At 35.0% G+C, this 25,266-nt stretch overlaps 1 protein-coding gene across 5 annotated transcripts in view; it reads left to right on the top strand.

Annotated features, from left to right (window-relative positions):
• Window positions 1-25,266, top strand: part of Gphn (gephyrin) — a 602,355-nt gene that overhangs the window by 510,500 nt on the left and 66,589 nt on the right. For all 5 annotated transcript variants that reach the window (XM_077799519.1, XM_026385121.2, XM_026385119.2 and 2 more), the window contains 4 exons: window positions 5,721-5,776; window positions 10,184-10,303; window positions 11,847-11,905; window positions 13,089-13,242. In XM_077799519.1, the coding sequence (XP_077655645.1) occupies window positions 5,721-5,776; window positions 10,184-10,303; window positions 11,847-11,905; window positions 13,089-13,242 (389 nt within the window). The remainder of the gene's footprint in view (window positions 1-5,720; window positions 5,777-10,183; window positions 10,304-11,846; window positions 11,906-13,088; window positions 13,243-25,266) is intronic.

Here is a 25,266-nt window from a genome sequence, read left to right as displayed (position 1 = left end):
AATTGTTAACACTTCTGCCTTCTTCCTCTGTCAAAAATATTTTCTAGGATCTCTGAAAGTTATGTTATTTATAGAGGCCTCAGTTTATTCAGTCCTAACATAGAAATGATGAAATTCTTTATTATTGAAAATAAATGAATAACTATACAGTATTTCAAGAGGCTTAAGGAGAGATTGCATATGGTGCTGGAAAAAGAAATAAAGAATAAATCTATGGCAAATGCTTTGAAAATGGCTATTTTCTATACAGTGCCACAATGAATAGTTATCTCCTAGAATCAATTTTATGTCAAATGATATAAATTCTTCAAATAAATATGTGAACAAAAGTAAAAGTGTTGCCAGGCACAGTGGCTCACGCCTGTATTCCCAGCAGCTTGTGAGGCTGAGGCAGGAAGATCACAAGTTCAAAGCCAGCCTCAGCAATTTAGTGAGGCCCTAAGAAACTTAGTGAGATCCTGTCTCTAAATAAAATATAAAAAGGTCTGGGGATGTGGCTTAGTGAATAAATACCCCTGAGTTCATCCCAGCTACAAAAAAAAAAAGGATAAGTGTTTTCTGGACATGAAAAAAGGAGGAGGAAGAGAGCAATTTCAAGATCTAACTTTAAGCTTTATACAATATTTATATAATGCATGTACTATTAGAGTTTGATTTATGTTGCTTTTATTACTTCCTTTAAATTAAATTCTAAAGTTACAAAGCAGAAAAGAAAACTTATTAGCAGTTATGTCAGAATTAGGAGGAAAAGGAGTTTACAGAAATCCTTGGAATCTACCTATCTTTTATTTTTTTTAGTTGCTGATGGACCTTTATTTTATTTATTTTTATGTCGTGCTGAGGATCAAACCCAGTGCCCTCACACATGCTAGGCAAGCACTCTACCACTGTGCTATAACCCCAGCCCCATCTATCTTTTCTGATAGCATACAGTGGTTAGTTTTGTTTTTTCAAGCTTTAGGTTCATGTGCCACGAAACCTCCACTTCTGTTCCTTCCCCCCTTAGCTTATAGAATTCATCTTGGAAAAAAGAAACTTTTTAAAAAAGTATTTTAACATATTTTAAAATCAGCTATCATCAAGTTAAATAGGTTGATCTTTTTTTTTCTGTGTCTGTAAGAAAATAGTGACGCTTATTGTTCATGTAAAATAAGGTCTTTTGTGGTTCACTAATTTTTATTGTTTTGTTTTTTTTTTTTAGTTAGACCTTTTTTGTATTCAATTGATTTTGTAGTTCTCTGCCCCTCAAAAAGGGAAGTCTAAGGACCAGCATCACCTTCTTAATCCCAGACCTTACTGACCAGAATCTGTATTTTAACAAGTTCCCCAGATGATTTGGATGAACATTAAAGTTTAGGAAACATGGTTAAAGGGAAATGATAAAAATAACTCTTGTTGGGAACAAGAACTTTCTATGTTGTTGGTTAACTGAACCTTTCTTAGCCAGCAATATAGAGATACATTTACCACTGGAAAACAAACTATTATTGTAAACTATTATTGCTTGCATCTTTCTAAAAAGAGTTTTTTGGTTTGGTTTGGTTTGTTTCAGTTTGGTGGGGTTTTTTTAAATATTTTTTAGTTGTCAACAGCCCTTTATTTTATTTACTTATATGCGGTGCTGAGAATCAAACCCAGGGCCTCACACATGCTACCACTGAGCCACAATCCCAGCCCAGGTTTGGTGGGTTTTTGTTGTTGTTGTTTTGTTTTGGGATTTTTGGTGCTAGTGATTTAACCCAGGGGCACTTTACCTCTGAGCTACACCCCAGTCCTTTTTCTTTTTTAATTTGTGACAGGCTCTCCCTAAGTTTCTTAGGGCCTCGCTAAATTTCTGAGACTGCCTCGAATTTGCAATCCTCCTGCCTCAGTCTCTCAAGTCACTGGGATTAAGGCATATACTATCATGCCAGGCCTCTAAAAAGATTCTTAAGAACCATGCTTACTATTTATTGAACATTTACACTGTGACTGAACATTTATTTAACATCTATTGTATGACAAAATCTAGGGATTCCCCTGAAATGAGTAAGCAAATAACTGAAAATACATTTTTGAAGCCATACTTAGAATTATTTTGGAATACCTGGGGAAGAAGTTGACTTAAGGGGAGGGTAATCAGATAAAACTTTATAAAGAAGGTGCCACTTGAGTTGAGTCTTAAAAGCTAAGAGGTCTTTAATCAAGAAACACTGATAAGGCCTGGCATAGTGACACACGCCTGTAATCCCATCAGCTCAGGAGGCAGGCGAGGCAGAGGATCACGAATTCAAAGCCAGCCTCAGCAAAAGCAAGGCACTAAGCAACCCAGTGAGACCTTGTGACTAAATAAAATAAAAAATAGGGCTGGGGATGTGGCTCAGTGTTCAAGTGCTCCTGAATTCAATCCCCCGTACCTCCACCCAAAAGAAGGAAACACTGACAAGGAAAGGATACTGCAAGAAGTAGAAATAGCCTGTCATGGAGCCAAAATATGAGTCATCTTGGTACTCAAGGAACTATAGTACTAGAAGGTAAGAATGCCTAGAGTAAACAGTATAAATTAACCATAGGCCTCTAAACATAATGCTCTCTGTACATAATCCTGGAGCATCTCCCTCTCCCTCATATACACACACTCCTTACCTGCTTAGTTCTTATTCATCCTTCATACTCAAATCAGATATCGTTTTGTCAGGGTGGCTTTCCCTGACCCTCCAGGGTAGCTCAGATACTTTTATTGTATACTCTGATAAAACTATTTTTTCCCCTTTGGAATGGTTTTCCAAATTTGTACTTATATATTCATGAATGTGATTATTTGATTTATACCTATTTCCCCCACAAAATCAGTGACTTTAATTAAGAGTTCTGTTACATTATAAGCCAATAGTATATACCTATGCAAACACACACACACACACACACACACACACTAATTTTTATATATATATGCAAAAACAAGTTTCATGAAACATTAACCATTCTTACCGGGATGATGAGATCTTTTTTTTTTTTTTTTTTTTTTTTTTTTTTTTTTTGAAGCAGGGTCTTGCTTTGTTGCCCAGGCTGGTGTCAAACTTCTGGGCTCGTGTGTTTCTTCTGCTTCACCCTCTAGAGTAGCTGGGACTATGGGCATTGCCAACATGCTCAGCCTATGAGATATATTTTTTATGTTTTTTAATTAGAAAAATATAGTACTAGAACTATAGTACTAGAAGGTAAGAATGCCTAGAGTATATAGTATAAATTGATTTTATTGCCCACCTTCATTTGTGACCCAGAATTTGAAAAACCTTGTAACAGACTGGAACTACATTAAAATAGAAATATAATATCTGATTTTACTCTACATTATTCCCAGACCCTAGTATGACACGGAATAGCAGACAGTAGAAATTTACTGAATAAATAAGAGGATTGAGTAAGCAATAAAAGGTGTTACTTTTATAGTATGATTATCCTCATTTTTATCAACAATAAAACTGAAGGTTTAGTAATTTTGCTGAAAGTCCTAAAGCCAATGGCAGAATCATGATTCAGATTCAGTTTTGTTTTAATCTAAAAACATACTTATTCCTCTTGGGCAAGAAGTAAAAAGAGAAAATATCTAACTATTTGGAGGGTGGCAAACTGATAATTATTTCTCTACTAGAGAAACAATTAAAAATAAATTTATTCACACTGGAGGTACAGTTAGTGTGGAATTCTGGAAGATAAATGACAGGTTAATTATTTTCCATAAGAAAAATCATAATTTGCTTTAAAATACTGCAAAAATAAGTGGAGAAGAGGTTAAACAACATTGGAAAGATGTTATTAATTGTTAAAGAAGTGACTTCTTATCACTATTTTAAATAATTTATGTTTAAAAATTATTTTTTAAAAATAGAAATCATGAAAATGACACAATAAAAATAGCATCATAGGCCAGGCACAAGGCACATTCCTATAATCCCAGTAGCTTGGGAAGCTGAGACAGAAGGATCGCAAGTTCAAAGCCAGCCTCAAGAAAACCAGCCTCAGCAAAAGCAAGGCACTAAGCAACTTAATGAGACCCTGTCTCTAAATCAGATACAAAATAGGGCTGGGGATGTGGCTCAGTGGTCAAGTACCCCTGAGTTAATAATCCCTGGTACCAAAGGAAAAAAAATAGTATCACTCTTATAATATAATAATGAGCACCTAAAACATAATAGGATTTCAAGAAAATACAAGAATGTTAATTTTTATCCCTATCCCCATCAAGTTAACCAAAGTTATCTGTACAAAACCCTTATTATGTATACTATTTTATTTAAAACTTTAGAAAAAAAATTCTACTTTATAGTTATAAAAACCAACAATGTCATGTTTTTAAGACAAATTGCCTTATTATCTATCAGTATTATTGCAAATACAATTAAAATATTCATACATAAGGTGTTATGTTTTCTATATATGTATCCCAAACTCTTGCTACACACAGATGATGTAGAGGTAAGGTCATGATCATAAAACTCATTAGATAGGCACTTCCTTGCCAGTAGTATTGGTCTGAAGCCCAAATGATATGTCAGTAAAACCCTTCTGAGTTTTCCAGGAATATTTTTTCATCCAACCACTACTATACTGTATGTAGCAAGGAGAAAAAGATTGGGTGAGAAGTTTTTTCCACCCAATTCTGGAAATGTCTTTTCCAATTTAAAAATAAATACCCAGGGTTGGGAGTATGGGTCAGTATTAGAATGTTTGCTAGCATGAGCAAAGCTCAGGGTTTACTCCCCAGCACTACAATAAATAAATAAATGTGCAGTGGAAAATGTGATGCAGTACCACCTATGTATTCTGGTTCAGAAGTAACATAATTTCTGATGCATAATTTCTAAAAATACTGTGCTAGGAATTAAGAGCTGAATGTTAGTATTACATCTACCACTGACCAGAATTTATTTTAGGTACTTAAATCTTTTCTGTCTGAATTCCTTCATTTTGTAAGGGATTTCCTTCAGCTGTAGAATGAAGAAAGGAACATACATTCATCCTACTTCACTTGGTTATTATGAAGACAAGAATAGTAGATAAATAATAAATTATAACAGACACTTGTTTGGCAGTATGTATAAACATGGCTGTATAATCAACGTGATCCTGCAATCTGTACATGGGGGAATAATAAGAATTCATACCCCATTTGAAACAAATGTATGATATATGATATGTCAAGATCAATGTAATGTTTTGAGCAACCAATAAATTTCTGATGTTTAAAATAAAAATGAAAATAAATTTATAGAAAGATGGAAAAGTATGATATGTTAAGTGTTAAGATTCACATAGATATCCATTAGTATGCACATACCTATCACAAATACATGCACATGGATAAGGTGGTATTCAGGACTGCCCCTCAAGCATTTTACAGTCCTGTGATTGATTCTTTATTTAGAATAATAAGCTACAAGAACCTCCTATTGGAAAACCACAAGTATGGAAATTGAGGTGACAGGAAGAATCTCCTGTGACACCAAGAAAAGACACAAGTAGGACCACTTCTATTGGTATTTGGGAGTTGAAGACTTAAAAAAATCAAACCAGTAAGAACAAAGCCATTATCTAGTCTAGGAAATCAGAAATATATCCCATTTTACTGAAACTTTATCATATAATCTGAGTGAAATTTTAGAATCCCAAATCTAGGTTATTGTTCCTTGGTATAGGTCCATACTGATGTTTATTTTTGACTCTGTTCCATCTCTTAGCTGCTGATGGCCCAGGAGATCGTTTCATCATTGGGGAATCCCAAGCTGGTGAACAGGTAAGATTTATAGACCTGAAAAACACTTGTGATTTCAGCTTTATGAGTTTTGGGGCTCTAATTCTAAACTCCTATGAGCATTGTGAAAGATCTTAGAGAAGGATTACTCAAAAGACTATCAAAGAGTTGAAAGAATGGTAACCTAGAAAACCAAAATAAGTCTCTCTTAGAGAATCCTCATTTACTAATATATGGCATAATTTTGATATATCCCCCAGAGACTGCTCCTCAAGCATTTTCTAGCCCTGTTATTGAGTGATTCTTTCTTCCTGTAAAAATACTGATTTTTCTGGTTAGAACTGGATCTCCTCAATGCATGGATGCTATAATAAGGAAACTAGGGTCACTATTATTGGCATCATCTTTCTGTGTATTTCCTTAACCTCTCCTATTGTTGATACATATGAAAGTGCATGTTAAGCCAAGGAAGAAATAGTTTTTGCAAACTGCCACCTTTTTTAAAAATATGTCTGTATATTTTTCCATTTGTATTTTTATACAGCGCTTATGAGTGCTTTATATTAGTGGTTGAGTATCCTAGCCTAGGAGGAGGAAGCTAAGCAGTCTATTGCTGAGCCACAACCCCAGCTAAGCCTGGTACTATAGTTATAATACCTTTGACATGTTACACACAGCTGACTATAGTCCCTATGACCATTTTGCAAACAAAAGAATAGGTAGGCTTGATTCTTTTTTATAAATGACTTACCTTGTGACTCTCAATTTATTTTACTTCTTAGTACCTATTTCCATCACCAGTGGACATCTAAAGAAATCATTTTTATAATAAGTCCACAGAGCAGGAATTATTCAAGGAATACTTGCCTAATCTTTAGTTAAATCCATCCATCATTTTATCAAGGACACTATGTGTGTGTATACCTGCTGCTAGGTTCTGGAGATAAGAATACATTAATACATAATTGCTACTCTTATTATGAATAGACCATATACAACTAAATGTAAGAGAATATATTAAGTGTTAAGGTAATGGTATCACTCAAGTTCAATGGACCACAAAACCGAAGTTGAGCACTTCAGCATAAGCAGAGTAGAGAGATGGAATTAGAACCTTATTAGAGTTCTGCAAAAGCAGAAATGAGAAAGGGGGATTCTAGGCAGAGAGAACAGCATGAGTCAACGATCCAGAGGTGAATTTAAAAAATAGTTACATGGAATGCTTGTGAAACTGCAGATTATTTGTGGTAGCCATAACAGCAGATTAGGGGCCTTCTGAACCTCTTAAACCTTATTAAACTAGTAGTTAAGACCGCCAACTATGCTAGAGACCTAGAAGAAAAGAACTATAAAACTGCTTATAAGTTCTTATAAAACTTTTACAAGAAAAAAATCAAAACTCTACTCAAAGTGTGTTTCTCTTTAAATTATCTATAATGTCCTTTATCTATAATCAATGTGTCACACATGCTTTATAGCAAACTCAGAGAACCTGCAAGAGCCAAACTGCTCACCTACTGAAAGTACTTAAACTTGACCATTGGAATGCCATATATACAATGAGACAGTGATTTTATAAAATGATTTCTTGACCTTAAATCACTTATAGTTTGGGCCCATTGATTAGCACAATTGTGTAATTATAAAGTGCTATCTTTAAACAAAGCTCAAAAATCAAACTCAGTACTTTCATTAAGGAAAAGTCATATTTCAACCATTTTTACATTTATACAAAGCATATAAAAATAAAAATAAGGAGAGAATAACTGCTAACCTTAATAATCATTGGTAAATATTGCATATATTGCTGGAATGTACCATTTTAACTGACTTCATTCAATTGCTGTTTATATTGTCTACCTAAGTGAATATATAAATGTTTTTTATATATCCAGTATCTTTAAGATGGGGTTAATATATGTCAGCTGGTAGGAATCCTTGACCTACCATTTAGAATTGCTGATCTAAGATAAAAGCCAATGTTTTTATTCTTAATCACAGAAAAAACATAAGAGTTGTTTTAAGCCAAGAATAAAGAAAATTAAAAGCCAAAACACAATAAAACTTTAAGAAAATTTCCAGAATACAGCACATTGAATCTGAGTACTTTGAGGCAAAGATATAGGCTAACAAAGTTCAGTTTCAGCAGCAACTACCCTGAAATCCACTTAAGAATTCAATTTCCACCAAGAGTTTCTTTAGGCCTATTTTAAATGCCATTTTTCCAAAACCTCAGAAGATAATTTGGCAGTAATCCCTCTTCTAAAAAAACACATATTATATGAAAATTTTAAATGCTTTTTCATCAGAAAAATACTGTACCACAAAATAGTTATGTATAGTGGATTAAGAGATGCCCCAAACAATATGTGGTATCTGGAATTGAATAACATAATTTTTAAAAAACGATGGACCCTCAACTTTTCATTTTAAATTCTATGCATTATTTTGGTGGAAAATATATAAGTATATTCTTATTATTACATTAAAATGTAATAATTCTGAATAATCCTAGAATGTCTTTTGTTCAAATAAAGAATAAAAGGATCTAAGTTACATAACTTAATGCCAGATCTGATCCCAAGCAGCTCTTTCTCCAAGACTGTGAGGGAGAAACAGGGAGAAAAATGGAATTGTAAGCCAAGAAACCAGGCACATACTTCATGCAATTGTGATAATAAAATATTGAGTATTCATTCAATCTAGAAATATTTGATTACCTATTATGTGCTAGACACTTATAAGCCTTAGGATGATAAAGCAATATGTCTGGAAAAGGGGAGGTTAAAGAAGATTAATTGCGGAACTATTTCCAAAATATGGATAAGGATAAGGGAACCCAGCAAAGGGAAGTCAGCACCTTGGTGTTAACAGCAGTAAGGTTCTTTTACCACCTCAAGATCTGAAAGAGTAAGTGAAATAGTGCTACCTGAACTTCCAGAGATTCATAGCTATAGAACAGGACCACCCAAAGGGGCTGTGGCTCTCACTGAGTAGAGGTGCCCTAATCATCACCAAACTATAGCCCAGCAGGAAAAGTACAAAGGAAATGAAAACTCTGCTTGTCTCTCTCTTCTACCCTCTAATCTCTTGTTAGCCTCTCCCATTGGCTGAATCTAGACAGATGCCAAAGTGATGTGAACCTGGTTAAAACAACCCATCAAGTTCAGCCCTTTAGACCACAGCAGAAGTTATAAGATGATGTCATCAGGAGAGGCAAACAGAAAGTGAAAGAAATCTCTGCCTTTATAGATTTTATGTTCTAAAATATATAATACATTTAATACTATACCTAGCATAAACAATGAGTTCAATAAACACTAGTAATTGGTGGCATAGTTTATGACAGTGATATTATAGAGAGGTTTTTAAAGCTTTTCTAACAAAGAAATATCTAATTTTACTTTGATTGTACTTTCAGTGGTGAGGTGGGGTATTTTTCTTTAATCAGTCCCTAAGTTGTATGTATGTGAATGAGAGAGACAGAGAGAGAGGGAGAAGGAGAGATTTGTGCATGTGTTAAAAACACATTACATTAAAAGTCCTGTTTAACCATATTTAAGCATATAGTTCAATAGTGATAAGTATATTCTTGTTATAATGATTTAACATTTTAAATACTTATTAAAAAGGTATCTTTTAAATTAATATTGTCTGAGGATTTTCTTTTAGGGGAAATTTGAAGCATTCATTTTTCCAAATCTGACCTAAATCATAGCCTCAGACAAGTGATTTTCCTAAAGTCTGATCAAGTCTATCAGATGAATCATACAGAAATATGCTTTTCTTCATGCAGTGAGAAGTTAGCAGGGCAGGTCCTATCTCTTATACCAACCAAATGAGAACTCTTATTTTTAAATTTAAAAAATAATGTTTAATACAGATCATTACAAACACTGGGTCATTTTTAAATGATGTTATTACTTTTGTCAGATGTTTAGTATTAATTAAGTGAACTAATATATTTTGGAAAGTTTTCTAGACCAATAATTAAAATGCTTTTCTGACTTGCCTTTATTTAGCCAGGAAGTTTAGATAATAAAGTACTGCATTTGCCAAACATGAAAAGTTTATGACATTACAAAGGTGCTAGGATTTCAGTATTGTTCCTATCATATGGCCTACTTTTTTCCTTACAGATTGTCAAATCACTTACATTAAGAAGGTTCACATTATTGAATGAGAAACAATAGTGGCAAATATGACAGTTCTTCAAGAGGAGAACAGGGTGCAAAGAAAGATATCTAATAGTTTTTACCTTAAAGTATCTATAAGTCAGCTTGGGTGTGAGCGTACCTATTTGTAGGTAAGATCTATTACATTGGCCCAAAATGAATAACACTATAAGACTTTTTTTCATAGTTTGTATCTGAAAATGTTACATTCCCTGCATATTTTCCTTTGCAACAGCAAGATAATCAACAGTCTATTTCATATTTGTATTTCCAGCCAACTCAGACAGTAATGCCAGGACAAGTTATGAGAGTTACAACAGGTGCTCCAATCCCCTGCGGTGCTGATGCAGTAGTGCAAGTGGAAGATACTGAACTTATCAGGGAATCAGATGATGTACGTAACCACCAGGTCTTATCATGTTACTGTTCCTAAGGCAATATAAGAAGTCACACCCATTTTTTGCAATGTTGATGAGGTTAATCTAGTTTGAGGGGTTATGTAATGTTTGGGTCTCCAATAAATAAGAAATTGCTTTAACATTCAAAAATCAATCTTTTGTCATAGGAGGGTTCTTTTATGCTATTGTTATAGCTAAATTTGAAACATGAGTAACCAAAGAAGTTTCACGTGCAAACAAGGAAAAAAATAGTGATTTTAACAGTTGACGTGCCTTGCAGCTGAGAAGGGTGTCATTGAAACCAGCTTTTGTAAAATGTGAGTGATGGAGTTCATGAAATCAGAATTTAATAAGGAAGAATTCAACTAGGAACCCTTGGGCAAGTTCTTGAATATTACACTAAGCCAAACATTTCAACCAAATGACCCTTTCTCCTTTGATTTTCTTCAGTTCAGGAAAAAGTTATACTATCAAAAAGACAGCCTAGAAATATTGAACATATATTAGTTTCAAATCCCCTCCACCCATTCTCTCAAATAAAGGATGCTTGGATGTTTTGTGTTCTAAGCAGGCCTTTTTCTCACTGAAATTAGTGGCAATTATTGAAGCCAAATTATCAGCCACTGATACAGGTAGGGAAGATTCATGTGAGGTTTTAATGACTGGCAATCTTACTTGTTTTGTGAAGAAGTTTAAGATATCTTATTTTTTAAGCAGAGGTTAAAAATAGATATTCTCCTAGATTGGTGAGATAGTAAAATTCAGTCTTGCTGAGAGCCACTTTTCTGGAGATTTTCTTTTTAATCACCTTCCCACATGCACAGCTTATAAAATTCAACTCCTGGCGTACACATCACAGTGCCTGCTGTTAAAGCTGTCCACACAGGGATTTATTTGCATCAGGGAAGCCAGCAGACCATTGCAACCCAGGACACATGCATCCTTAGACTGCCAGATGACAAGACATAGTTTCAATATCACGATATTATTCACAGCCAATAAATATAAAATCAGTGATCATTATTAGTTTATAGAAATCTACTCTCAGGCAAACTTTAAGTCCTTCACTAAAATTTCTGCAGATGTTTGAGAACCTTAACATGGTTTGAATTGGCGATTCATGGGAACTGAAGAGGGAGAGATTTCCTTTATGCATCTTCATTTTATGTAGGGTAGGCATACATCATATACATACACATATATGTATATAAGTATATGCATATATATACACACATATTTACATATTCACTCCTTGAAAATGCTACTCACAAGTAAGATTCAATATTTGAATTGATATATTTTTAGAAGCATGAAAATTATAGAGAATGTTTATTTATTTATTGACACCAAACTACTAAATTTTTAGGAACCTATATTAGAAATTCATAGTATTGTCAAAGAGTTAACAGATTGTTTTGTGTTTCTCTGTAATTATACATATTCTGGGTCTATCTGATGACAAAAGTCAAAGAAACTTAATTCTACTGAAATTTTGTTAGATTGTTCTATTTGAAATTATAAGACCTGCTTTTATTATAGGGTACTGAAGAACTTGAAGTGCGAATTCTGGTGCAGGCTCGACCAGGCCAAGATATCAGGTAAATTCATTATATACAGAATATATAGCCAACTTTGATTTCTACACGATCATAAACTCAGGAGAGCATGTAACTATTACATATTCATAGCTATAGCAATTAGCCATAATTGCTATAGCTATGGATTTATAATAGTTTGCTTTCAAGCTTTAACAAGAAGCAAAATGGATTGTCTGAATTCTAAATCCAACATCTTCCCTGCCTACTTTTTAATGAAGATGATAAAGGTGAATGAAATAATCAAAACCAACATGAGAAGGTAAAGTCATCATAAGCATACATAATCCACATTTAATTCTACCCCTAAATAATCCATAAATACGCAACCCCACCCCTGGGTTATCTAGAAATTTGTAGTAACACAGATAATCCCAGACCTGGGTATTCACATAATTGTCTGATAGCACATCCTCCACTAACTACCCTTAAAAATGAAATAATCAAGGGCTGGGGTTGTGGCTCAGCGGTAGAGCGCTCACCTAGCATGTGTGAGGCCCTGGGTTAAATTCTCAGCACCACATAAAAATAAATAAATAAGTAAGTAATTGTATCCAACTACAACTAAAAAATAAAATATTTTAAAAAATGAAATAATCAAAACAGGCACAGTGGCAGATGCCTATAATTCCAGCAACTTGGGAGGTTGTGGCAGGAAGATCACAAGTTCAAGCCACCCTTAGCAACTTAGCAAGACCCTCGGCAACTTAACTGAGACCTCTGTCACCTCAGATCAAGACCAACTTAAGTGATCCTAATGGAAATTACTTCTATCACTATAACCTCTTTGTGTAGTCTCATCACAAAGTTAAACAGCTCTCTAGCTCTATTAATGCCATTAGATATTTTTATATAAATCTTTGCCTTATACCAGAGAAAGTTTGCAATTGACATTTTTAACAATAGTATATTGCAAAGCAATCTGTAAAATAATTTTCATAAATGAAGTAAAATTTCTGTTTAGCAGAAATAGATAAAAATCTTATTTCTGTCTTCTGTTGTGTGTCTAACTTTTAAAATTAAAAAAGCATACAGTTTTTAGAATCTGTTCATTGTTTTTTTCCTGCCTCATTTCTGAATATTTTGTCCCCTAAGATTCTTTCTTCTTTGACACTAAAGTTTCCCTCTGAGCTGAGAAAATTTTATTCTTAGTCATACTACTTATGGATCTGTTTTGATTTTTCAGACCCATCGGCCATGATATTAAAAGAGGGGAATGCGTTTTGGCCAAAGGAACCCACATGGGCCCTTCAGAGATTGGTCTTCTAGCAACTGTAGGTGTCACAGAAGTTGAAGTTAATAAATTTCCAGTGGTTGCAGTCATGTCAACAGGAAATGAGGTAAAAAAAATTATATATATATGAATATGTGTTTATTTATTTATTTATTTTTATCTATATAGTTTTTTTTATATTATGGGAGGGTTTTCAAGGCCATTTCTGACACCTGTTCTGTGTTATAAATAGAACACTGTAGATCATGTATCTTACCAGTGACACATTCTGGTAAGAGGGAAATAATAAGTTGGCCTTAGGATAATTTGGGTAAAGATAAGAAGAAAGCACTAGTAATTACAGGTTAAGAAATATTTCCTTCCATTTATTAGAATGAAATATTGCAACCAATGGCATTTCCACATACTCAGTACACATAAACAAAGAATATTAGCTGCAAGCTACAGATACCAAACTGTGCATACTCAGTACTTAGTCTATTAAGACAATGACTTGTGTCTGTCCTTTGGCTGAAATGATAGGCCACCTCTGTGTGGAAAATAAATCAATGAATTAGAATACTGTGGCTAACCGGTTTTCTTGTTAAAGTTCCATGTAATCTTTGACCACCGATAGGAGTTTGATTATACTGTTTATTTTTCTCTATCAATAGCATCTCTAGTGGCATGCTCCTCTTAATGGACCAAAATTTTAAAATCGCTGACTTTATTCTGAAAGTAGTAGCCCTTTATTAGAATTATTTTTAAATTCTTGAAGTCATGGAAATGAAAATTTTTAAGGTCTCTCTATGATCCTTATAGTTCTTTTGGTTGGGGCAAAAGAAAGAATACAATCTTTGGTTTTACTAATGGAGACCTAAATCAACATTCCTAATTTGATTATTCCCCAAATAGTTGCACTAGTTATTCCCTAAAACTATTGATTGATCCAAAATAAACATTGTTTTCATTTTAATCTGTATAGTTTTGATTTTGATCTCTAAAACCAACTAGCACTATATTTAATATAACATATATTTAACAGAAAGAAATTTGCTTCTAAATTCTGCAATCTCTGGTTCCATATTGCTCGACATTTCTCCCCAAGTCTTATTCAAAATTAGCTATTGTTATGACTGTCCATGACTAGGTAGTTTATTTCAATAAATGTTTACTGGGTACTTTTATATCAGGCACTACACTGGAAATTGGTGATTAAAGAGATAAATAAAGCATAGTGTAGTCTCTTCTGAATGCTTGAGATCCTCAGATACCCAGAAAACAATAACAGGAAAAAAATTTATTTATTTTTGGGGAGACCAAAAAAGTTTTGCACTTATCTATTAATGCGGTAAGACTACATAATTTTGCTAGTCACAGTGCAAGCTCCACTTAAGTATTGGTCCTGATTTCCCTTGATATGTATGATCTACTTCTCAAATCCAATGTGATATATTGGTGAGCAGGACAATTGCTTAAGGCAACATAAGAACATTGTACAAGTTGTCTAAGTAACCAGGTTCATGGCACAACATTTGTAATTTCAGCTATTCAGGAGTTTGAGGCAGGAGGATCACAAGTTCAAGGCCAGCCTCTACAACTTAGTGAGATGTTGGCTCGAGATTTAAAAAAAAAAAAAATTAGGAATGTACCTCAGAGGTGTAACCCTCTTTGTTTCAAAAGCTAAGGGGAAAAAAGCTGTGCATTTTTGGAACCTGCCCAATGTACTGTAAATGTATAGCCTTGTTAAGAATGAAGGAATTATTTCAAAATTAGGGAAATAAACTTATCAATTCTAATACAGTGTATCCTGTTTAGATATTTATTGATTTCAACAAACTATACATATTAAAAGAGCAATTGTAACAAAAACAGCATGATATTGGCACCAAAATAGACCTGTAGACCAGTGGTACAGAATAGAGAACACAGAGACTAACCCACATAACTTCAGATATCTTATATTAGACAAAGGTGCCAAAAACATACATTGGAGAAAAGATAGCCTCTTCAACAAATGGTGCAGGGAAAACTGGAAATCAACATGTAATAAAATGAAATTGAACCTCTGTCTTTCACCATGCACAAAACTCAACTCAAAGTGGATCAAGGATCTAGGAATTAAACCAGAGACCTTGTGATGTGGACATGTATTCCCAATCTCACACATTTGTTCAATGAATATATATCAAGAATCTACTACACGCCAGAATGTCCACAAAGGAATTCTCTAATTGAACATTCAGCTGGAGGACTAGGGAGTTAGCATCAAGACCTCAGTGGTAGACCCCATGCCCAGGATTTGTGAGGCCTTGGGTTTGATCCCCAGCACTGAAAAAAATCAATCTGACTGACAAGATGTAAATAAATTATATATATTTCTTAATTTTTTTATTCTAATTTGTTATATATGACAGAGAATGCATTACAATTCATATTACACATATAGAGCACAATTTTTTATATCTCTGGTTGTGTACAAAGTATATTTACACCATTACTGTCTTCAAACATGTACTTTGGTAATGATGTCCATCTTATTCCACCATCATTTCTAACCCCATGCCCCCTCCCATCCCCTCCCACCCCTTTGCCCTATCTAGAGTTCATCTATTCCTCCCATGCTTCACCTCCCTACCCCACTATGAATCAGCCTCCTTATATCAGAGAAAACATTTGGCATTTGGTTTTTTGAGATTGGCTAACTTCACTTAGCATTATCTTCTCCAACTCCATCCATTTACCTACAAATGCCATAATTTTATTCTCTTTTATTGCTTAGTAATATTTCATTGTGTACATGTACCACATTTTTTAATCCATTCATCTACCGAAGGGCATCTGGTTGGTTCCACAATTTAGCTATTGTGAATTGTGCTGCTATAAACATAGATGTGGCTGTGCTCCTGTAGAAAGCTGTTTTTAAGTCCTTTGGGTATTGACTGAGGAGAGGTATAGCTGGGCCAAATGGTGGTTCCATTCCCAGTTTTCCAAGGAATCTTCGTACTGCTTTCCATATTGGTTGCATCAATTTGCAGTCCTAAGAGCAATCTATGAGTATGTCTTTTTCCCTACATCCTTGCCAACACTTACTGTTCTTTGTATTCTTTGATATTTATTTTTTAGAAGTAGTTGGACACAATACCTTTATTTATTTATTTTTATGTCGCACTGCGGAGCGAACCCAGGGCCTCGCACATGCTAGACGAGCACTGTACCACTGAACCACAATCCCAGCCCTCTTTGTATTCTTAATAGCTGACATTCTGACTGTAGTGAGATGATATCTTAGAGTAGTTTTGATATGCATTTCTCTGATTGCTAGCGATAATGAACATTTTTTCATATATTTGTTGATTGATTGTATATCCTCTTCTGAGAAGTGTCTGTTCAGTTGCTTGGCCCATTTATTGATTGGGTTATTTGTTTGGGGGAGTTCTTTATATACCCTAGAGATTAGGGTGTATAAAGGCTTTTTGAATTCTTTATATACCCTAGAGATTAGTGCTCTATCTGATATGTGAGGGGTAAAAATTTGCTCCCAAGATGTAGGCTCTCTATTCACCTCACTGATTATTTATTTTGCTGAGAAGAAACTTTTTAGTTTGAGTCCATCTCATTTATTAATTCTTGATTTTAATTCTTGTGTTATAGGACTCTTATTAAGGAAGTTGGGGCCTAATCTGACATGATAGAGATTTGGGCCTACTTTTTCTTCTATTAGGCACAAAGTTTCTGGTTTAATTTCTAGGTCCTTGATCCACTTTGAGTTGAATTTTGTGCATGGTGAGAGATAGGAGTTTAATTTCATTTTGTTGCATATGGGTTTCCAGGTTTCACAACACCATTGAAGAGGCTATCTTTTCTCCAAAATAAGTTTTTGGCACCTTTGTGTAATATAACACAATTGTAATTTTGTGGGTTAGTCTCTGTGTCCTCTTTTCTGTACCACTGGTCTACAGGTCTATTTTGGTGCCAATACCATGCTGTTTTTGTTACTATTGCTCTGCACTATAGTTTAAGGTCTGGTATAGTGGTGCCACCTGCTTTACTCTTCTTGCTAAGGATTGCTTTAGCTATTCTGGGTCTCTCATTTTTCCAAATGAATTTCATGATTGCTTTTTCTTTTTTTTCTTTTTTCTTTTTTCACAGACAAAAGACTTTATTTCTGACAGCAAGAGCAGTAGCGAGAATATCATCATCATCATTGCTTTTTCTATTTCTGTGAGGAATGCCATTGGGATTTTGATTGGAATTGCATTAAATCTGTATAGTGCTTTTGATAGTATGGTTATTTTTATAATATTAATTCCGCCTATCCAAGAGCAAGGTAGATCTTTCCATCTTCTAAGGTTTTCTTTGATTTCTTTCATTAGGGTTCTGTAGTTTTCATTGTATAGGTCTTTCACCTTTTTCATTAAGTTGATTCCCAAGGTGTTTTTTGGTTTTGTTTTGTTTTGTTGTTTTGTTTTTTTAGGCTCTTGTAAATGGCGTAGTTTTCCTCATTTCTCTGTCAGAGGATTTGTCACTGATTAGAAATGCCTTTGATTTATGGGTGTTGATTTTATAAATCCTGCTACTTTGCCTAATTCATTTACTAGTTCTAGAAGTTTTTTGGTAGAACTTTTTGGGTCTTCTAGGTATAGAATCATATCATCATCAAATGGTGTTAATTGGAGTTCTTTTCCTATCTGAATCTCTTTAATTTCTTTCGTCTGTCTAATTGCTCTGGCCAGTGTTTCAAGAACTATGTTAAATGGAAATGGTGAAAGAGGGTATCCCTGACTTGTCCCAGTTTTTAGAGGGAATGCCTTCAATTTTTCTTCATTTAGAATGATGTTGGGGGCTGGGGATGTGGCTCAAGCGGTAGCGCGCTCGCCTGGCATGCGTGCGGCCCGGGTTCGATCCTCAGCACCACATACCAACAAAGATGTTGTGTCTGCCGAGAACTAAAAAATAAATATTAAAAACTCTCTCTCTCTCTCTCTCTCTCCTCTCTCACTCTCTTTAAAAAAAAAAAAAAGAATGATGTTGGCCTGAGGTTTAGCATAGATAGCCTTTACAATGCCTAGATATGTTCCTGTTATCCTTAGATTTTCTAGTGTTTTGAACATGACAGGGTGCTGTATTTTGTCAAATGCTTTTTCTGCGTCTATTGAGATGATCATATGATTCTTATCTTTAAGTCTGTTGATGTGATGAATTACATTTATTGGTTTCCATATGTTGGACCAATCTTGCATCCCTGGGATGAACCCATTTGATCATGTTGCACTCTCTTTTTGATATGTTTTAATATTTGATTTGCCAGAATTTTATTGAGAATTTTTACATCTATGTTCATTAGAGATATTGGTCTGATGTTTTCTTTCTTTCTTGTGTCTTTACCTGGTTTTGGAATCAGGGTGATATTGGCCTCATAAAATGAGTTTGGAAATGCTCCCTCTTTTTCTATTTCACAAAATAATTTATAAAGTATTGGTATTAGTTCTTCTTTGTTGGTCTTGTAGAACTCAGCTGTGTATCCATCTGGTTCTGGGCTTTTCTTGGTTGCTAGGCTTCTGTTGGCATCTTCTATTTCCTTACTTGAAATTGATCTGTTTAAATTGTATATATCATCCTGATTCAATTTGGGCAACTCATATGCCTCTAGAAATTTGTCAATCTCTTCAATGTTCTCTATTTTATTGCAGTACAAGTTTTCAAAATAATTTTTAATTATCTTCTGCATTTCTGTTGTGATATTACCTTTTTCATCATATATGTTAGTAATTTGAGTTTTCTCTAACCTCTCTTCATAATTGTAGCTAAGGGTCTGTCAATTTCATTTATTTCTTCAAAGAACCAGCTTTTTGTTTTGTCAATTTTTCAATTGTTTATTTTGTTTCGATTTCATTGATTTCTGCTCTGAGTTTAATTATTTCCTGTTTTCTACTGCTTTAGGTATTGTTTTGTTCTTCTTTTTCTAGGGCTTTGAGATGGTTAGGTCATTCCTTTGTTGATTTTTTTCGTCTTTTAAGGAATGAACTCCATGCAATGAACTTTCCTCTTTGTACTGCCTTCATAGTATCCCAAAGATTTCGATATGTTGTGTCAGTGTTCTCATTTGCCCCTAAGAATTTTTTAATCTCCTTGATGTCTTTTGCAACCCATTGTTCATTCAGTAGCAAATTATTTAGTCTCCAGGTATTGGAGTAATTTTTATTTTTTATTTTGCCATTGACTTTTAATTTCATTCCATTATGATCTGATAAAATGCAATGTAGTATGTCTACATTTTGTATTTTCTAAGAGTTGTTTCATGGCATATTATATGGTCTATTTTAGAGAAGGGTCCATGTGCTGCTGAAAAAAAAGTTTATTCAATTGTTGAAGGATGAAATATTCTATATCTATCAGTTAAGTCTAAGTTATTGATTATATTATTGAGTTCTACAGTCTGTTTGTTCAGCTTTTGTTTGGAAGATCTATCCATTGGTGATACAAGTGTGTTGAAGTCACCCAAGATTATTGTGTTGTGGTCAATTTGACTCTTGAACTTGAGAAGAATTTGTTTGATGAACATAGATGCTCCATTGTTTTGTACATATATATTTATAATTGTTATGTCTTATTGGTGTATGGTTGAGCAGTATGAAATGTTCTTCTTTAACCTTTTGATTAACTTTAGCTTGAAATCTACTTTGTTTGATACAAGGATGGAAACCCCTGCTTGCTTCTACAGTCCAGTCCATGTGAGTGGTATGATTTTTTCCCAACCTTTTACATTCAGTCTGTGTGTGTCTTTTCCTATCAGATGAGTCTCCTGGAGGAAGCATATTGTTGGTTCTTTTTTTTTTTTCTAGTCCAGTCAACTAACTTATATCTTTTGATGGGTGAGTTTAGGCCATTAACATTCAGGGTTATGATTGAGACATGATTTGTATTCCTAGCCATTTTTATTTATTTTTGTTATTTAACTTGACTTAGTTTCTCCTTTGTTTAGTTTTTCCTTTAGTGTAATGCCTCCCTCTGCTGATTTTCATTGTTGTTTTTCATTTCGTATTTATGGAATATTTTGCCAAGTATGTTTTGTAGTGCCGATTTTCTAGCTATAAATTCTTTTAACCTTTGTTTATCATGGAAGATTTTTATTTCATCATCAAATGTAAAGCTTAATTTTGCTAGATACAAGATTCTTGCTTGGCATCCATTTTCTTTCAGAGCTTGATATATGTTGTTCTAGGATCTGTTGTGATTTTGTTTATTTGAAGCTTCCTGAATTTGGTTTTCAATTCACTCTTCATATTTGAAAAGTTTTCTGATATTATTTCATTGAATAGATTGTTCATTCCTTTGGTTTGGATCTCTATGCCTTCCTCTATCCCAATAACTATTAAATTTCTCTTTTTATGCTCTCCCATATTTATTGAATATTCTGATAATGGTTTCTTACCATTTTCACTGAGTGGTCTACATTCTTTTCAAGATTATATATTTTGTCTTCATTGTCTGAGGTCCTGTCTTCCATGTGATCTACTCTGTTGGTGTTGCTTTCAATTGAACTTTTAGTTTGTTTTATAATTTCTTTCATTTCAAGGATTTATGTTTGGTTTTGTTTTTAGAACCTCTGTCTCCCTATTGAAGTAATCTTTTGCTTCCTGTAAAAGTTTACGTAGCTATTTATCAAAATGATCTTTTGCTGCCTGTATTTGCTCTCTTATATCATCCTTTAATTCACAGAACATTTTAATCGTATACATTCTGAACTCCTTCTCTGTCATTTCTTCCACTGTGCTAGCCATGGATTCTAATAATGTGGTATTTTGATTTGTTTGGGGCACTTTCTTCCCTTGTCTTTTCCTGCTGATCATGTGTCTTCCCTTCTAGCACTGTGAGTCCATGGCATTATTGTTTTTAACCTATAGGCTTGTAGTGCTCCTGTAGGGTTCCAATACCTCTCCGATTCCAATATAAATAATATACCACCTATAAACAATTCATTGCTATTAAGACATTTACAGTTTGGTCACAATGTACAGAAATGTTAAATTCAATTATTATCTATAATATAATCAGGTTTGTAAAAGGGTTTATAGTTTCTGATGGTGGACAATGAACTGGGAGTGAGGCACAGGATGATATGCTGAGGAGGCAGGATGTGAGGATATAGAGTCAGTACATCTTAGAAAGTGTGAAAGAGAAATCTATTGAAGAAGGTTAGTAGCAAGAGAATAGACAGGAAGTAATTTGGGGTAGACAAGTATGTGAGAAGATAGTAGAGTACATTAAAAAAATATGTTTTAAGAAAAATAAAGGATGTTAAAATAGTAAATTTTGAAGGAAAAAAAGTCATATACAACATAACTATAATATACTATTCAGATGTCCCAGTCCTGAAAATTATAATTCATGCAAAGTTCTTGGTTCCACATATGTTGGGGATGTGAGGGCAAGAGAATAGAGTGGGAGAAGAAACAGAATAAAAAAAAATCTCAAAGGAAGAAACCAAGATTGTTAATTGTTTTGGTTGGAGATCAGTATCTTTCCTGCCTCTCTTTTCATCCAATATGTGGGCTTTTCTGTTGTTAGCTGATATCTCTGCCCTCAAGATGGTGAAGGTAACCAGAGTGGGAAGGCTGGTCCTGGTGCAGGGCATTGGAAGTGAGGTATGGCACCCGCCAGTCCCTGAAGTAAGACTGCACCTCAAGGGTCTCTTTTGGGGTTGGGTTGCATGACTTGAGCGCCCGTTCTATCTCCCTAACTTGCCTGAAGATTTCCCAGTTCCTGGTCTCTCTGTTAGTCTCCAAACTGTTACACCCTCCCCTTCTAGGGATCTCTCTCACCAGGGCTCCCATAGGCAGCACCCTGGTCACACTGCACACCTGTCCCACTGAAAGCTGTTTTGTGTTGGGCAGTTACTGTGCTGGGCTACCGGCCACTGGGGAGAGGGGGTAGTTGGAAACCCAGTATCTGGCCAGCTGGAGTTCCAATCTGGGATCTGCCCACACCGAAGATGGTGAGGAGGGTGACCCAAGATGGAGGCGGGCCACTTCCAGCACCAGGGTGTCAGGTCATGTGGGGGAGCCGGGCAATGTCATTGTGCAATGTGTTCAGAAGTGAGTTCTGTGGCATGCAGTGTTGTGGCTTTTGGTTGTCTTCAGAGCTTGTGCGATGTCCCCAAGTGCAGGCAGACTACTGCATGGCAGTAGCTGCCGAGTCTCAAGATGGTGGCGACTGGGGAAGCCCCACATTGATAGATGGGGGTCCATAGGGGAATGGTGGCTGGAGTTCCTATGGGTGGGTAACTGCTGATTATCCTGAATGGGAGCAGAGCAGCATATGGGAGTTCTGCCCCAGTGCTGATACAGTGATCCTGCTAAGGCACTCACAAACCCTGAATGGGCTAGTAGCTGGGAATTGGGTGTCACGGAAGTACTGCTCTAACTCTGAGGCCCAGAGCTCTGTTCGGGGGCACAACGCTGGTGATTTCTGTGCAAGAGCAGCTGTGTAGGGGTCCTCTATCACTCTCAGAGAAGCAGTATTCCCACTAGTTGAGACCTGGGTCACAGAGCAACACAGAATGCTGCCTCCCTCTGGCCTGCCATCTTAGATCTCCGTAAATTATATTTGAACCACTTATTCAGAAGGTATTGAAAAGGAAACTCAGCATTGAGTAGCACAACAGATCTTTCTTCTTCAATGCTACTAGTGCTTGTAGCAGTCTACATAACCATCTGAGGTTATTCTGTTTATTCTTCAAGTGATAGCTCAGAAGCAAGGAGCAAAGGCCCATACTAGGATGGTGTGGTAACCACCTTAACTTAGAAGCCTCCTGTCCTACATGAGAATCAAAATTTCTTATAACAATCTTAGGCAGCTCCAGTCTTCACACGACTAAATGCCCAGTTACAAGTGGGAACACACTCATAGAACCCCAAAACTCTGACTTCCCATCAGGTATTTGTAGTTTATACTACATCCTACTCCATGTGCCAAATTACCAGAGATTGTTTCTATCATAAGAAACATTGCCAATTAGCCAGGCACAGGTGGTGCATACTTGTAATGCCAGGAGGATAAGGCAGGAAGATCATAAGTTCAAGGCCAGTCTGGGCAATTTAGATACAGTCTGTCTAAAAATAAAATTTTAAAAAGGTCTAGGGATATAGTTCAGTGGTAGATCCCTTGCCTAGCATGTGCAGGACCTTGGATTTGATTTTCAGAACTACAACGGAAAAATAAAGTAATTTTTATTTTTTACAATGTTGCCTTGTAACAAGATGACATTTCATCTTTATCAAATTTCCTAGAGAACAGAGCTAGAAACAACTAGAGAATGTACTGTTTGTAGAAAATTAGAAAACAATAAAACTGACTAAAGCAGTCTACTTTTTACTATAGAAAGGTAGCCTTATTGTTACAGAGGAGTACAGAAGGGCTGATGTAGGGTAAGTTTCAACAGATAATATTTGGAATATACCTTCTGTACTGCCACTCTTTATTATTTTACCTTTATTTTCCTTCATACCATTTATTACTATTTGCTTGTTAATTAATTATCTTCCAATTAGAATATAAGTTAGAATCTTGTAGCTTTCAATTATAATATGAGCAGGAAATCTGTCTGTTCTGCTTGTACAGTATCAGAACACTGCCCGGCATCCGTAGCATGGTAAATGGGGAGGGGTAAGGAAAGGGGTTCATCCCAGTGGAGAGGAATATTTGATCACTAACACTATGTAGAGTTTCTAGTGTGTTGTGATAGTAAAAAGTAGACTGCTTTAGCAGAATACAACAATTACTAATAGGGCATTATGTAAAATTGTGGATGTGTAACCGACGTGATTCTGCAATCTGCATTTGGGGTAAAATTGGGAGTTCATAACCCACTTCAATCTAATGTATGAAATATGATATTTCAAGAGCTTTATAATGTTGTGAACAACCAATAAAAAAAATTTAAAAAAAAAACAATAAGGCTAGAAGCCTAAAACTGATGTCATAGGCTTTCTTGCAAACTGTGGTCTAGTTAGGTTTTGCCCTTAGAATGTATTAGCAGAAGTACAAGACCCTCAAACTCTCATTGCTTGCTTTCCCCAGACTGTTTTTGAGATTTCCTGTAGTCATTGATCTTTAGTTATACAATGTTCTCCTTTTACACCTCCAACTTTTGCAACATATTTATAACCAATTCCCAATATTAAAAACTCCTTTTTCCTACCTCCCTCCATTTGAAATACCTAAAAGAGTTTTGATTTGTTGTTCAGACCTGATGGGTAAAATCTTCTATTATAGATGGATAATCAGGCCTTATTGACTAGGTGAAACTTGAGTGGAAATCTGAGGTTATACCATATGGAGGAAGTATGTTCTAGACAGCGGAAGCAACAAAACAAAAATCCCTGAGGCAGGTGCATGCTTATCATGTTTGAAAAACAGGAAGGAGGTCAATGTGTCAAGAAACAAAATAAAAAGTGATAAGGTAGGAGTGGTAACAGAAGCTAGATCATTATACTTTAAGAGACCAGTTTCACGAAGGGAAGCACAACATGGAACATAAGGGAATATAACAGGTCTTAAATTTTTAAATGAACTCTGGATTTTATATGGCATGACATATAGGAAGAATAAGAAAAGCAGGGAGACTATTAAAAAATCTATACAATACTATAGTGAAAGATTTGGATGAGAGTGGTAATAATGGATATGGTAAGAAGTGATTTGATCCAGGATATATTTTGAAGGTAAGGCTAACAGGACTTGCTAGGGAATTAAAAGTAGAACATAAGAGAAAGCAGGGAGTTGATACCAATTCTAAGATTTTGGCCTGAGCAACTCTAGGAAGAGTCATTCACCAAAGTAGAAACATTATGCAGTAGAAATCAGGGTTTCTATTTCAAACAGGGTGAATTTGAGGCACCTAGTAGAAATCCCACTAGAAATATTAGGGAAGCAAGTGAACATATTAATCTAAAGTTTAGGAGAAAGATTTGAACTAAAGATCTACATTTAAAAGTTATCAGCATATTCATAGTATTTAAAATGGAACTAGATAAAGTCACCTAGAAAATGAGAATAGAAGATTTACAATTAGAGAACAGCTATATATTCATCCTCTTTCCCCAGCATTTACATTTCCCAGTTTTATTTTGTAATTTTGACCCTTGAT

Source organism: Urocitellus parryii, chromosome 6 (genome assembly GCF_045843805.1).
Source record: "Urocitellus parryii isolate mUroPar1 chromosome 6, mUroPar1.hap1, whole genome shotgun sequence".
NCBI classification, from domain to species: domain Eukaryota; kingdom Metazoa; phylum Chordata; class Mammalia; order Rodentia; family Sciuridae; genus Urocitellus; species Urocitellus parryii.
Note: the sequence above shows the minus strand (reverse complement) of the source record. Positions and strands in the feature narration are given on the sequence as shown.